Source organism: Dicentrarchus labrax, unplaced genomic scaffold (assembly GCF_905237075.1).
Source record: "Dicentrarchus labrax unplaced genomic scaffold, dlabrax2021, whole genome shotgun sequence".
NCBI lineage: Eukaryota > Metazoa > Chordata > Actinopteri > Moronidae > Dicentrarchus > Dicentrarchus labrax.
In genome coordinates this window covers 23,025,392-23,040,601 of record NW_026136705.1, presented here as the reverse complement: position 1 = coordinate 23,040,601, position 15,210 = coordinate 23,025,392, and the positions used below count along the sequence as shown (strand labels likewise).

General features: G+C 39.8%; 1 protein-coding gene across 3 annotated transcripts in view; it reads left to right on the top strand.

The window, feature by feature from the left end:
- Nucleotides 1-14,271, top strand: part of dpysl3 (dihydropyrimidinase like 3) — a 40,442-nt gene extending 26,171 nt beyond the window's left edge. For 2 of the 3 annotated variants that reach the window (XM_051401131.1, XM_051401133.1), the window contains exons 8-14: nucleotides 739-859; nucleotides 2,481-2,637; nucleotides 3,510-3,651; nucleotides 4,268-4,438; nucleotides 7,368-7,547; nucleotides 9,402-9,573; nucleotides 12,385-14,271. In XM_051401131.1, the coding sequence (XP_051257091.1) occupies nucleotides 739-859; nucleotides 2,481-2,637; nucleotides 3,510-3,651; nucleotides 4,268-4,438; nucleotides 7,368-7,547; nucleotides 9,402-9,573; nucleotides 12,385-12,479 (1,038 nt within the window). In that variant the 3' untranslated portion in view covers nucleotides 12,480-14,271. The remainder of the gene's footprint in view (nucleotides 1-738; nucleotides 860-2,480; nucleotides 2,638-3,509; nucleotides 3,652-4,267; nucleotides 4,439-7,367; nucleotides 7,548-9,401; nucleotides 9,574-12,384) is intronic. The other variant, XM_051401132.1, reaches the window with a different exon arrangement.
- The last annotated feature ends 939 nt before the right edge of the window (nucleotides 14,272-15,210 follow it).

Genomic DNA, 15,210 nt, shown 5'->3' with positions numbered 1-15,210 from the left:
TTAGCTTGACTGAGATTTTCCATTCTGCGGTGCAGTGGAGTGAAGCTGTCCCGCCAGTGTCACTGTGCTGTTGAGTCTTAAGAATCAAAAGCTTGGTAACATAATTTAATTGAGCAGAGGCCGAGTTGGATAAGTGTTTTATAAGTGTCTGGTGTCCTGTTTAGTTTTAATTTATTGGTTATTGGACCCAGGTTGAGCTTGTGGACTAGAACACAACAATCAGCTGAAGTGTTTGCGTCATGTTGCAGACTCCGAAACACATGCAGGAGACAGACGCTTGGTTTTATCTTTTACCGTTTTGTATTGAAATTTGTTTATTGTTCTTGCTCTTTGACATTCCCAAACACTGAAATATAGAAATGGACATTTTAGGAATTTAATAATCACAACAAAAAGCCTCTAAAATGTGTCCAGAGATGTTTGCTTTTAATGCATATTACGGGCTGTACTGTTATATGTTTGAACATGTGGTGCTCTTGTCTCACCAAGGTTTATTGAGCATTTGTTCGCTCATCTCACAAATTTACTTTTAACTACCCTAACAGTGTAACTGAATAAAGGTTATGATGTTAAAATTATAAGCTTCCACTTGTCTCTTTGGTTAAAAATGATTTATTTAAATAATTCAGCTCCAAAAATACACAATTTGCTGTGGTTACGATACTTGGAGTTTATTTGAGAAAATCCTAATGGGAAAAACATTTCCAAGTCAACCACAATGTCCTGTCCCTTCTGTAGCTGGAGGCGGAGGCGGTGTTTCGTGCCATCACCATCGCGAGCCAAACCAACTGTCCTCTCTATGTGACCCGGGTCATGAGCAAGAGTGCTGCTGACATCATCTCACAGGCCCGGAAAAGAGGTAAAGAGCAGCATTGAGACTTCAATGCACAATGTAGAATATTTTAAACTATGTGTTTATGTCAAATGTTAGCTTCATTAAAAAACAATGTGATTGTCTGAAATGATTCTGCCAGCACACGTAAAGACAGGGCACCTACATGATGGTAGGTTGTACACAGCATCAAAAATATCAGATTTTATTTTTCATCTCTGTGTATCGCTAACTTTTTTTTAATGGAGATTGCAGTGCCTTAGTGCATTGTGTATTAGAGTAGAACAGTGGTAGAGTAAAGGCTATCTTTGTATCATCTACAAATAGTCTTGAAAACTGCTCACTAAAATAAGACAAAACATAATGTTGAGTCTATCTTATGATCTTATTTACAACATTTAGCTTGATTTTTGTAAATTCCTGGTACTCAAATCAGTAAAAACAAAGAATAAACTACTACTTTAGAACCAAGCATAGAAATTTTGCAGCCCATGTTTTCACTCTGAATATAATATACTTCTTCTCATTGGTTGGCATCTTTCTGTCTGATTTGGAATGCACATTCCAGTATCACTGTACCTATGCCCTTATAAGAGGATTTTACTGTCCTTGCTGATGTTGCTGCTGCCACAGACTTTGGCTCTGCTTGACACGAGGGAAATAGATGCTATTCTCAAAGGTATTTTCAGCTTTGTCATTCAGGTCTCTTCTGCAGTTTACTTGTCATACAGACCATTCCTCACAGTCACAGGGAAGAGCAGGGGTGAACCGAGGGTCTGCCTCATTGTGATGGATTGTAAAATATAAATTTTTTGAGAAAATGGGAACGGGCAGAAAAGGAGAATGTGTGTTTGTTAGTCTTTAGTGACTTCAAGAGGACTTCTTCTTGCAGTCATGTACACCTTTTAGGGGCTTTTAATGGCCTTGACACCTTTGTTTGGATGTGTACCAGGAAGACAGTCAAACAGTGAACAAAGAACCATGAAGTAACTCAAGAGCAGACAGTGTTAGTGACAGGAATCAAACCCTGGCTCGTCATTCACGGATGAACAAGCTCAACTACGAGCTCAGCCATGGCAGCATGGTGGCTCAGTGGTTAGCACTGTAGCCTCATAGCAATAAGATCCTCGGTTTGATTTTCTGTGTGGAGTTTGCATGTTCTCCCTCTGTCTGCCTGTGTTTTCTCTGGGTGCTCCAGTTTTCCCCCACCATCGAAACATGTATGTTAGGTTCCAGTCAGTTCCCCTGACCAAGGCACTGGCTTAGAGTGGAGTGGAGTTCCAGGCTCTGTGCAGTGGCTGCCAACTGCTCCTAGTAGTTAGGATGGGTTAAATACAGAGGACAAATTTCACTATGCGTTGTGCTGTGTATGATTGTATATGTAATAGTAAAGTTAATTCTCTTCTTTTCTACAACTGAGCCAAAGTGAAAATTTGTACTTTGCCAAGGGTGATGGCTTTTCCAGGATTAGGCGGGGTTCCTCTCCTGCAAACACTCTGAAACACACTGAATTACCAAAGCTTTTAGTGAGATTAAACTGCTGACAAATTAATCAGCCTTGATTGATGAAACTCTTGTTTGAATCACTAAATGAATCTGTTTGATACACTCCTTAAAGGTTTTTGTTTTACCATTATTTCTTTCCTAGGAAATGTTGTGTTTGGAGAGCCTATCACGGCCAGCCTGGGGACTGATGGGACACATTACTGGAGCAAGAATTGGGCCAAAGCGGCTTCTTTTGTAACATCACCTCCTCTCAGCCCTGATCCCACTACTCCAGACTATCTGAACACACTGCTGTCCAGGTGTGTATCATAGCACATCCCTCTGGTTAGATTGTTGACCTGTCTATCATGTTGTGCTTGGTACAGTTGTATATAATTTTTATCATCTGATATTAATGTAGTGTGCATAGATAACACAACACAAAAGCAAAGCAGGATACAGTACATTTAAATGTTATAGTTGCTTGTCTCATACTTCAATTCCTATCCAATTCACACATTGCTCGTTGCTTAGATTCATTTAAATTCAATTGGCATGAGCACTAATTTAATTTTATCTGCAAGTTCTATAGACACAGATGAATAACACAAATGACCCAAATTAGCTCCATGGCTACCATACAGGCTGGTATAGCAACAAATAAAGCATGGCTGATTTAATTTAAACGTTTTGCTGAAAATTCTGCCTTCAATCTCTTTACCCAGTTGTCATCAGAAGGCAGTTGCCCTTGAACCAAGCCATTTTTGTAAGTTAGGAATATAAAAGAGAAGATAGAATATAGTCAAAAATATGTTTATATGTCCTTCTGTGCACCTGCTGCCTGTATATAGGTGTGCAAACATTAAACAGCATTCAATTAAATTAATGCAGGAAACTGGAGTTGTGGGTTTTAAAATTGCTTATGATATATTTTTGTTGACTTTGTCTGGTAAGTGAGTTAGAGCATCATATGGAAACAGGAAACATTAGTAACGGTTTGTACTGGAAAAACAAACTCTGGCACCCGGCATATTCAAATTACTCACAGTCCTTGTTCTAAATTTGTTGCGCCTCTCCTGCTAAAATAAATAAACATCTTCCCTTGTCCTTGTGCAGAACTTTACTTGCATACACAGATTGTGCTGTGCTGGCATACTTATGTGTTCACTTTTCATTTTTCTTTGTCCCCCAGTGGAGACCTGAGTGTGACTGGCAGTGCCCACTGTACCTTCAGTGTGTCCCAGAAGGCCATTGGCAAGGATGATTTCACTCAGATCCCAGAAGGTGTCAATGGAGTGGAGGAGAGGATGACCCTCATCTGGGATAAAGCTGTGGTGAGAACTGAGGTTTTTTATAAATAATGGGGGATATTTAGTCTTGATTCACTTGGTCTCTTTTTAAACCAGTCGTCTCCATTCTCCATTCTGTGATGCTCAGTTTGAGCTGTTTGCTCTTTGCTCCACAATTTTCTCATCTTTGCGGTTTCTATTTCTATTTTTGTATTTTTACAAGGACGCTTATTTTTGTAACTGTCTCTGTCTTTATTCTCTCCTTTTCTATCTCCACATCTGTCCTTTCCTTCACCCTTGGATACAGCAAACTGCCCTCATTTTTCCCTTTTCCTTCTCTCTCGTTATCACTGCATCAGTGTACTGCTGACAGACACAGAGCATGGAGGTTTATACAGCTTTGGAGTGTTATGCTGCCTCTAAAATGTAGATAAGCTTATTAAGTTTTAAACTGACTCTATTTTTTTTAAGACAATTCCTTAAAAGTTGGACTGAATGCAACCTTGTGAGGTGCTGGTAGGTGTATTTTATAACTAATCTGTCTGTATCACATATATGCATTTCCATATGAGGTAAAAGGGGTATTATTGTATTGAGTAACCAGTCACCATTTGTTGGAAAAATAGTTACTATTCCCTGTTTTTGCTTGTTTCACTGCTAGACTACGGGTAAGATGGATGAAAACATGTTTGTGGCAGTCACCAGCACCAATGCAGCTAAGATCCTGAACCTGTACCCTCGTAAGGGTCGGATTGCTGTGGGCTCTGATGCCGACCTGGTCATCTGGGACACAGACTCCCTCCGCACCATCACTGCCAAGACACACAACTCGGTACGTACTGTGTGCACTGATCAAAAGTTCGTACTTGTATTTGTTTCAAGTTCACCAACACTGAGAGGACTTTTTCTTGACTAATGTCAATGCAGTTATTCTTACGGTAATTCCTGATGGCCTCCATTGTCCATTATGTTCTCTTATGCAGATATGTGATTAGCTAAACATAAGAGCCTTGGGTGAAATGGGGGAGAGAGAGATTAAAAAATGCTGTTAAAAAGGCTCTCTTTTAGTGAAAGAGTAAAGCAGGATATGAGATAAGTGCCTAAATCTCTGTGTGTATGTATGCAAGAGACAGTGAGATAAAGAGAGAGAGAGAGAGAGAGAGAGAGAGAGAATGGGTGAGGGAGAGAGAGCACATTTTTGAACAGCTTCCAGTGAGCTCTCAGTTCCTCTGAACGGAAATGAAGTCTCAGTGGATGTTCGCTACTAATACGACTCACACTGCACTCGCCACATGACCAGCTCTCAATGTAAAGTTGAGCCTCACTAAATCCAAAAACCCTCAGCAATGACTTATGTAATGATTTGTGCTGTATAATCAAGAGGTATTTCCTGCCACTATATCACATTCACTTGAACAGATCATCCAAAAATATTTTCATGATTGGACAGCCATAGTGGGTTTAAAGAATGTCATTCATTGCACAGGATTATGTAACAGTAAATACTAATATTTCAAATACTTCCACAAACTTAAGAGATTCTCAAACAGCTTTGGTCAGAAGAAATTTGATTTCATGGCAAACGTATCACTCAACATGCAGTCCAAATGAGAGCCAGTAGTATAACCTGGGCACCATTTACTCTATCTGCCTCCTTTGCAATCCACTTCTTTCACTTAGATTTTGTTGCTTTGGGGTGCCCTGTTGGCCTAGGTTCTGACCATTAATCACAGCTGGAAGACAATCCAATCTTCATATATTAATATTTGGAAAAATCTATTGACTTGACTGCAATTTAACAACATGAGTAAAATATAAGTTATTGCCTGTTAGTGCTGCTTCCTTGTTATCCTCCTGTAATTGGGTCTGTCTAGCTCTGTCACTTACTTTCTTTATTGAATGTCTGGTCCAGTAGTCTGGACATCACCGTGATTCAAAAACTTTCTTAAATTACACTTAATGACATTCTGAAATTGAGCATTTTTGTCAATTGTCATGTGTTCAGAGTTAAATGTTGAAATGAAACTACATTAGAAACATGTGAAACTATTATCCCATTGCAGATGTTTTTTGTCCTTCCTCAGAGGGTTCAAGACAAGGGCCTCACAAAGAACACACTCACATACATTATGTCTTACTCACACACACATTTTACATAAACTGTGTGTACAGTCCACCTGGCACATGTGAGTAATGAGAGGTTTCTACCATTACACAGACATTGGAGGATCCCAAACAGGCCACTCGGCAGCAGAGGAAGTGTCCGCACAGGAAATTAAGGCTTTACTAGACTAGCACAAATCCTGCTTATACAGAAATACATGAGTGAGGGGAGAATGCATTTACTAACAATGTATGTAGGTTGGTCATAGGAATGATGAGGTGAAGTTTGTAAGTTTTAATTTGCCTTGCTTTAAGTTGTAATGGCAGTTGTTTAGTAGCAGAGAAAGAGCACTTCTGTGTCTCCAAATGGAGGAATGGAAAGAGAAAGAGAGAACTGGACTAATAATATGCTTTCTCCAAATGTGGAGTACATCCACTGAGGATCCGTGGGTTCTTACATAATGATGTCACCCTTTCATTTCCTGCTGGTCGTCCTCCCAGATAAAATAAAACAGAAGAGAGCAGAAGACCAGAGCATGACAGCTCCCAGTTCCAATAAATCCACCTTAATGGATAGTCTGACGACAGGCCAAACAGGAGCGGTGCTCTTTACCAAGACGCTTTGTTGGGGAATGCCTTCCCCTGTAGAGTGCATATGACTTAAGACTGTGCTGTATCTTAGTTTGTTATCAGTAAACCCACATCTGGTCTGGACTGTTTGTTGTTGTCAACATAAAAATACATAGATCAGACAGAACAGGCAGCAACAGATACACTTTGAGACACACTCAACTTAAGTCATGACATCATGTTTGGCATGCAGCAAGTCTTAGTTATGTCCTGTTCTGGCCTGAATTTGGACGGCAGTAGAAAACAGGGCCGTGTGCAGAGGAAGTAAGCAACAATGGAATGAGGGGAGGGGACCATCACAGATCACAAACATGTAGAGAAAAGAAAGTTGGCACAAGGGAAATTGGAAGAGAATGAATAATGTACAGTGCTGAAAAATGCAAGGGATTACATAAATCAAGCCAAAATGGGTGAGGGAGAGAAAAACAGAGGATGAAAAACAGACATAGAAAGAGGGATAAATTGAGAGAATGAGGTAGCCAATGAGAGGAAGGGAAAGAGAGTGAGTAGTAATATAGAGGCATTCAACGCCAGCTGGATGATGGCAGCTGTTTGTACATGCCAAACAGACAAGTGTAAGAAACAAGGTGATGAATGATAAAGAGTGGGAGAAAAGGAGTGTGGGATTAAGAAATAGTTGAAGAGAAAGATAGTTTATGCCTCCACTTCTTGTCTCTTCATTCATCAAGCCCACAGCTCCCCCTGTTGATTTCTCCCTCACCCCTTCCTCAGTCCTTTAAGGGAAGAGGTTCAAGAGGTTTCATTGATGCTTTTCTTAGAGCTCCGTAACTGCTCTTGGAGTCTTTTGTTCCTCGTCCTGTTAATTTTAGACAGTATGTAAAAAACTTTGTTATGATTTGTGAGATGGATTTAAAAAGTCAGGCTTCTTTGACTGGATGCTCTATTAATGGCATAACATGATAAAATGTGTTTCTCTCTAAATATAAATATGGTGCACATTTACACATGTATGTTACTGTAAATGTATTACTTCACATGTATCTGATCATTTTATACTTGTGCTTTAGGTGGCTGAGTACAATGTCTTTGAGGGCATGGAGCTGCGTGGAGCCCCACTCGTGGTGATTTGCCAGGGGAAGATTGTTCTGGAAGATGGGAACATGCATGTCACCTCCGGTGTGGGTCGCTTCATTCCCTGCGCTCCCTACCCTGACTATGCCTACAAGCGTGTTAAAGCCAGGAAGCAGGTAAATACAGGTTTTTACCTCTCTCCAATCCACTATTTACATTTACACTACACAGCAATCATTTTGTTGAGGCAGTTGTCATATCCTTAAACAGTATGCAACAGTATGTTCTTTTTGAAAGGTAAACCCTTATACTGTAGATTGTACATTGTGAAGGTACCCTTACCGTTTTTAATAATACAAAATTAAGTTGTGCTGAACAAATGAATACAAAAAGAATTCTTACAGAAAGAAAAGGTTAAATCAAAAAGCTATCATAGTACTCATAACGCTGTTGGACTGTGCGTGATCTCTGGTAGATGCAGTGCCAAAAACACCACAACTATGCCCACTTAGCACCAAAGATGACCACGATGGGAGTCTTGTGGACTGTAAGCAAGGAAGTATGGGCTGAAATAGAAGTTGCAATGGTGGAGAGAAAACAGGGTGGAAGCAGTGAAGTGGGATGTGGGGGAGATACAGTCTGACATCAGCCTCTAAGGTTCAGCCACAGGGCGCTCGCTGCGCTTTTACACTGTAGTGCAAAAGGTCTGTGCAGTGAGGGTGGTCGGGGATTTGTCATCATGGTTTTAAAAAAGATGCAGTGAGTTTGGATTTTGATGAATTTCCACAGAGACCTACCACACACAGTGAAAGGGTTACCAAAGAGTCCCAGATTTACCATTTACCCTAGTTTTAAGAAGACTCCTCTGATTCTAAAAGCTATTAAGAACATTGCTTCTATATAACAAGAAAGTGTCGACAGGTTGGCAAAATAAATATTAAGACAATAAATATAGCATGAAATCTACAGCGACACATTATAGAGCTACATCAGTTACAAGTAAAGAAATGTCTTGTGTCGCACATTCATCAAAAGTGATATGTAAGTGTAAAATAAAAGTCATAGAGGAGAAATAACATTAATAAGTGTGAAGTGCACTGCTACATTAATTGAAAACAAGCATCAAACTTTAATATAAAATATATTACACTCTAATATGAGTGCACATATTAGTTGCAGTCATATTCCTGTATACCACAAACGCCTGTTTAAAATACTAGCGAACCTAGGACTCTGTGTTGGTGGGCACCACCAGTATGTACTCTGGTGGTGCCTACCAACACAGAGTGCTAGGTTCGCTGTCCAGTAGCTGGACCTCATTAGAAATAAAAGGGGAAAAGTTAATTCCTATTGCCTCAAAGTATTAAGAGTTAGCCCCATTTAACCATTTGATTTAACAGTTTAAACTCAAAGCAGACCCTGCTCTCTGCTCTCTTGCCATCTTACTTAAGGGCCAAAAATCTCATTGTTCAACCATTTCCTAATTTGCAGCTGGCTGGTGATGAGAAAATGTAGCTGTAGTAACAGTGTGCTGTTTATCTTGGTAGCAGTCTCTGTTATGCTTTCTTCATTCACAGATGTCTCTTTTTAACTCTTGACAGAGCTTCCAAAATTCCACTGAGTCACGCCACAGACAGTGGTTCGTTCACTACAAGCATAAAGTTTCAACTTGCTTTGATATTGCATACAAATACTGTATGTTTTTCTCCTTCAGTCTGTTAAAGAGATTGCTTACTTATGTTTGTATGTCTATGTTTGTGTATGTGTGTGTGTGTGTGTGTGTGTGTGTGTGTGTGTGTGGAATCTGGAACTAGTTGTCTGCAGGAAAAAGGCTCCCTCAAAAATGCATATACAATTCAGACACCAACAGTTGCACAACAAAAACTATATAATGGTAAACAGAATTGGATTCAGTTATAATAGACATTTTGTGATATCAAACACCATAATTTCTCTGTATGTTCTTACCCATCCTTTCTTTATTTCTCTTTCCATCTCCTCTATCTTTGCTCTTGTTGTTTGTCGTGTAGCTGGCGGTCCTGAGGGCAGTACCCAGGGGAATGTACGACGGTCCAGTGTCTGAATTCTCTATGTCCCGTGGTGGTACCCCTTCTGCCTCTGCGAGAACCTCTCCCACCAAGCAGCCCGTCAGAAACCTGCACCAGTCTGGATTTAGTCTAGCAGGTAACCCTGCACTATGCGGTGAGCCCAGCTTTTTAATACAACCCCCACCCATGTAGTCCTTCCTTTCATCTGTTTTCGGTCTGTATTGATTTATTCTGTATGAGACATCAAAGGATCATGCATGTTCATCAGGCGAGCTCCCATCACGCCCCCCTTTTAACTCAACGCAGCTACTATTTCATGGCGTGAAGGACAACAGTCATGTGATTTTTAGCTTGTTGTCACTTTATGAATGATGCATTCACAGTCCATGGTGAAAAGCATCGAGCATGTAGAGTAATCTGATAATCTCTCATTATCCTGTTTCATAAGTAATGATGTGCACAGTATGGCATGCATTTGCCTGCAGTATATCACGCGTCCTTGTTAAAGGGTTTATCTCTGTTTTATATGATGATTTGTCTGTTTATGCATGTCATTAAGTTGGCTGCCTTAGCTCTTTTGAGTTTTAATGAGGCACACTGCAGACGTTGAATTCAGTTAAGTGTATGTACACAATCAGTTAAAGTTGGCTGGTTTTCTGTTTTCCTTTAGTGTGGTTTGACATGAAGCCAACATTACCCATAAAACCATACAAACTGTACTTTTGACCCAAACTCATGATGGGAATTATAATATAATATATATATATATATATATATATATATATATATATATATTTAAATAGAAGATAGCAACAGAGTCTTCTGTGTAATGCACATTGTACTAAGCTAATTATGGTTTATATTATCCTGTATACCTGCATGTATTTTATAGTGCTTGTATTCAGAGTTCAGAGCCTCAATCCCGTTGAATCCCTCTCTTACAGTATCTCACACCTCTCAAATAAAATACTATTAATTGCTCTTTAGTTCCCTATGACTTCTTAAGTGCAGCCTCTTTGTAATGTCAAGCTAAAATCGGAAATTACGTTTTTTCCACGGTTGCACTTGTAAGTCACGCTGGATATGAATTTTGGCTCAAGGCCTAAAATGTATACTGTACAAGATTTCAGTCCAGGCATCTGGACATGGTCTATTAAGAAAGCCTATCTAATGTGAGAGTTCACAACACCATGTATTCACATTCAACATCTGTTCCATTATGCAGAGCTGCTGAGTGACAGTCTGATGGTGCCCATATGTAAGGTCAGCATTGGACTAGCTTAGATTTAGAAAACCAATGTGATAAATTGTTTTTGTCAGGCGACCAAACAGTGAAACTCTGTACACATGTTAAAATAATGAACCAGATAGTCAGTGTTTCCACTGTTTTATAATCAAACAGAGCAACCATAGCTGTTACTGTAGTCATTCTGTCCTCCCTGACAGACTAAATGCGTCCATGTGTGACCTTGAAGGCAAAATTAGTAGGATTTTCCTAAAAAACAATGTATAGACTCAAACAAAGACAATCCCCCTCAATCATCACTTCGTCCCACTAAAAGTGTTTGGTGGTGTCTGCATGTGCAGAGACCCTGCCTTTTGCCTGTATTGTTCTTATTTTGCTGTGTTTGGGACATTTCTGGTCGTCAACCTTGTTGAAATGGGTGTGTAGCCCCCAGCCCATAACTGCACACAAGGTGTGAGGGCAGGACTCCATAAAATCATAGCAACCAGGTGCCGGATCTTAAGCACGCATCCGAGATGTGTCGTTGGGAGAGGAGGGGCGAACCTACAAAGCCTACTCATTCTGCCTTTAAATCAGTGGTAGCTACCCCTTTTAACTTAGACAGAACCCAGCTGTACTCACTATGGTACTGGCTCTCTTTGTGAATGCATGTACTATTTTTAATGTTGGATAACTCATTTTGAAAGAGAAGTTCACAGAGTGATGTTTAGCCTTTGGCTGTCTTTACGAGCGTAACTGATGTGCGATACCTCATTGATGAAAGAAGGAGGTGACCTTTGCTGGAAAGAATTTCCACATATGAGTACATGAATTTCGAGGCGAGTGAGACTGCTCCTGGTTTCCCAGGCTTTGTAATGGCTATGTGTGTTTAATAGTGTGAGTATTGTGTGTCATTTGTAATGTGTACATATGTGCGTACTGTCAGAATGAGTCAGTCTTCCATCTATTTTAGTTTTTTCCAGGGACACCACCTGCAGAGTTAATTTACTTGTCTGGAAGGAGATGGGCAAGATTGTTTGCTTAGATGCAGTGTATCATAGTCTGACATCATTCTACTTTCCATTTATATACTTGCTGATAAATTGTTGCAGCAAGACACCCTGGCTCATCCTTTGGAAACACCATGTGTTATGTCAAACTGTAGCTTCTCTTGTTAATGTTTCAGCAGCACTCATACTGCACTCCCCTGTCATCTCATTGACACATACTGTATGTCATAGGCAATAATGATGTGTCTTGAAAAACCTCTAGTGCCTGGAAAATAATAATGTGTGTGCTGTGCATGACAACAATTATGTGTGTGCTATGACGGCATAAAAGCTATTCTGAGAAGAGTAAGGGATTAACAAATGATACCAGTAGTTTCCAGAGGAGAGCAAAAGGACTAAATCATGTCATCGGCATTTGTATAGTCTAACAGGTCTGTGTCAATGTCCATCCTTTTCTCCATTTCTTGTAATTGTATCCTCTGCAAAGACAAGAAATATATGGAAATAATATAATGTATGGAAATCTGATTTGTAGCATTTATTTTAAGCATTGATTTTCTTTGTGTTAATATCTTCTGGAGCAACACAAGTACAAACCACTATCTTCTAAACATCCTACATTCTCTCTTTGCCCTGGCCTTTTTTGTTTTCACACCTTCTTCTTTCTCCCTATGTGCTCCTTTTCCATGCAATTCGCTTCATCTTTATCTCCTTCTCTCTCTCTCTCCAGGTCCCCCGACCCCAGATGACATCCCCATCAGGCCTGCTGGTCGCCGTATTGTAGTGCCCCCTGGTGGTCGTTCCAACATCACATCCCTGAGTTAAACGGCGGGAGGACGAGGGGGCGCATCCAGAAATGGACAGCAGCCAGAGTGCAGGATTGAGGGTGGGAGGGAGGGTAAAAGGCAAGGGAGGGAGGGAGGGAGGGAGGAAGAGATGCATAGGACCATGATTAGTTAAAAGTTAAAAGAGCAAAACACTGAATCCTCATGCCTTACCTGTCACAATGCTACCTTGCTCAGATGAGAACAGTATCCCTTTTCCTGGGGAATTGAAGTGGTTTGGAGTTGTTACTAAATATTAAAATCACCACCAAAGCACAATACACATGAGCAGTCTTAGCCTCACTTCTTCTCAGTATAGAATACACTATAAATACAGTAAAAACATGTTCACTTGGTGCTTTGGTAATGAGAAAATACAAAGGTAAAATGGCACATCCCCACATTCAACCAAGTAAGAAAACAAGCTATGCTTTTAAAGGAAAATGGATACTGCCTTTCTCAGAATGATGCTATGGTTCTTACATCCTGTTTGGCTTTCAATGTCACCCCCTTTTCAGTAGCCTGCTTTCTCCATAGTCAGCAAAACATAACACTAGATCCCACTTTAGCCATGTATTATCATGCAGTTCCATTGATTAGCTCTAGGTGGCATTGTATGTACGGTAAATGTAATGTAGCTTTGTGAATGATGTTGTTGCAGCCTGTTTTGGGTTTACTGGACCAAGTAAAAGGTATTTATCAAATCTTAGAGCGGGAGTGCTTTTGGACATGGAGCTGCATGGGCCACATTAACACAGGTGACGTGATCCATGATCCTTTTTTGCCCCCCTCCTCTGATGTGCTTGATAAATTCCATCCCCATGATGTATTGATTGCATAATTATTGGTGTTAAAAAAGGAACATAGACACACCTGCTCAAGAAAAAGATTTTGGGAAGACAAAAGAATAGAAAAAAAAGAAATATTTGAAGTGGTTTTAGTATTCTTTATCCCCAAAAGCTTTATGTCAGTTTTTATTTCCTGCACTCCATCATGGCCCTATAAAGATGAACATGGCAAGAAACCGTCCTTTGCATTTGCTTCTAGCTAATTGCCTGCTCCTGTCATCCTGAAATCATGTTATGAAGGAGAATGGAGGAAAAAAAGTTGTAAAAACCTGTTCACAAGAAGCACGAATAAACTCAACTTGTCCCTTGTAGCTAAACCGTAACTAGCATTGCAATTGAGGGCAAAGAAAAAACAAAAAAACAGATGCAATGAAATGAATAAATAACAAAAACCTGCTTTCAGATAACAGCACTTCACCTCTGGCTTTACTTTTTCATTGCTGACAAACTGGGCTCTCATTTTAGGACAAGAGAAAGACCATCATTACCTTGTCATCCCAACATAGGCCTCTAACGCAATCCTGACCAATACTAATTCAACATCAGCCTAAATATACATGTGGGTCCAATTCAGTTTACCTTAAACACTCTGGATCTGATTGTGTTGGGGGGGTTTAGAGCTCTTTTTTATGTCTCTGCTGTTTTCTGATAAGGCAGGGGGTTGCGGTGCAGCAAGGGAAGCTTTTATTTTGTCGCTGTCCCACCGTGGGGGAGGGAGGGAGAGAGGGAGGGAAGGAAATGGCGTTTTTATTTGGCAGTGGTGTGGCAGACTGAGGCAGGCACAAGTGGTGGTTTGTTGTATTTATGTTGGTTTGACAACCTTTGTTATTGTTTTTATGTTGTTTCTTTTTTACTGTTGTATCAAAACCCAGAGATGGCAGGTCAAAAATAAGGTGTGTTGTGGAGGTATGATTTGTTTCCTGAATAAACATGAGTTGCAACTGACTGACTGAGATATCTTGTTCATTATTATTTAATTTAACAGCAAGAAGTATGCATGAAGGGTTGACATATGACAATTAAGGTTTATATATAATATTTATTAATTAATTGAATAGTTCTTTCAAGAGACTCCTATCATTTGATCTTGAAGTGTAAAAGCAGGCTTTATAGTCTCTTAAAGTCTTTTCATATGACAATATATTCTAAATTATATTTAAAAATAGCCTGCTTCACGGATTAACTTTGCACATTTTGTTCAATTTACGCTTTGGCATTGCATTTGGATTTTAAATTAAATAATATAAGGCTGTTCTTTTGTACTGATATTTTTTTTTTTTACTATAATTTGTAAGCTTTAAGTAGCTTTGTACTTACTTTCTTCAGTAAACCAGAAGCACTGTATCTTTAAGCTCCATGGCAACGGTCGAGAGTGCTGTAACTGTGATGTAATTCACCTTAACGACCATCAGGGGGAGCCCTGAGTAGCACAAGTACCTACCTGCACTTAAAGTGTGTTTTGAAGTTGTAGTCCTCGCTAACAACGCCGAAAACTCTCCCTTGCTGATGCTGACAATTTCACCTGTCTGGCAGTTGGTTCATATTGTAAACATTTCTTCAATAAGCAACTTAATTAACGTCAAATGTCTGCCATGGGCCCTGAAACGTGTCAGTAGAAAGTGTCAACTGTCAGCTATCTCACTAGTGTTAGCCACTGATAATATGTATAAGGTTTTAGCTAATTTAACCTAGCTTTAGCAACATGGTGGCACCATCAGCTTCTAAATGAGCCAAGGGAATCCCAACCAATAGAGGTATTATTTATTCTTATTGCCACATTTATTGTTTTTAACTTAGCAACAACAACATTCAAGCCAATAATGACACTTTTCATTGCTGTTATGATAACAGAGTTGTACATGGCTATCATTGGCCTGACTCAGG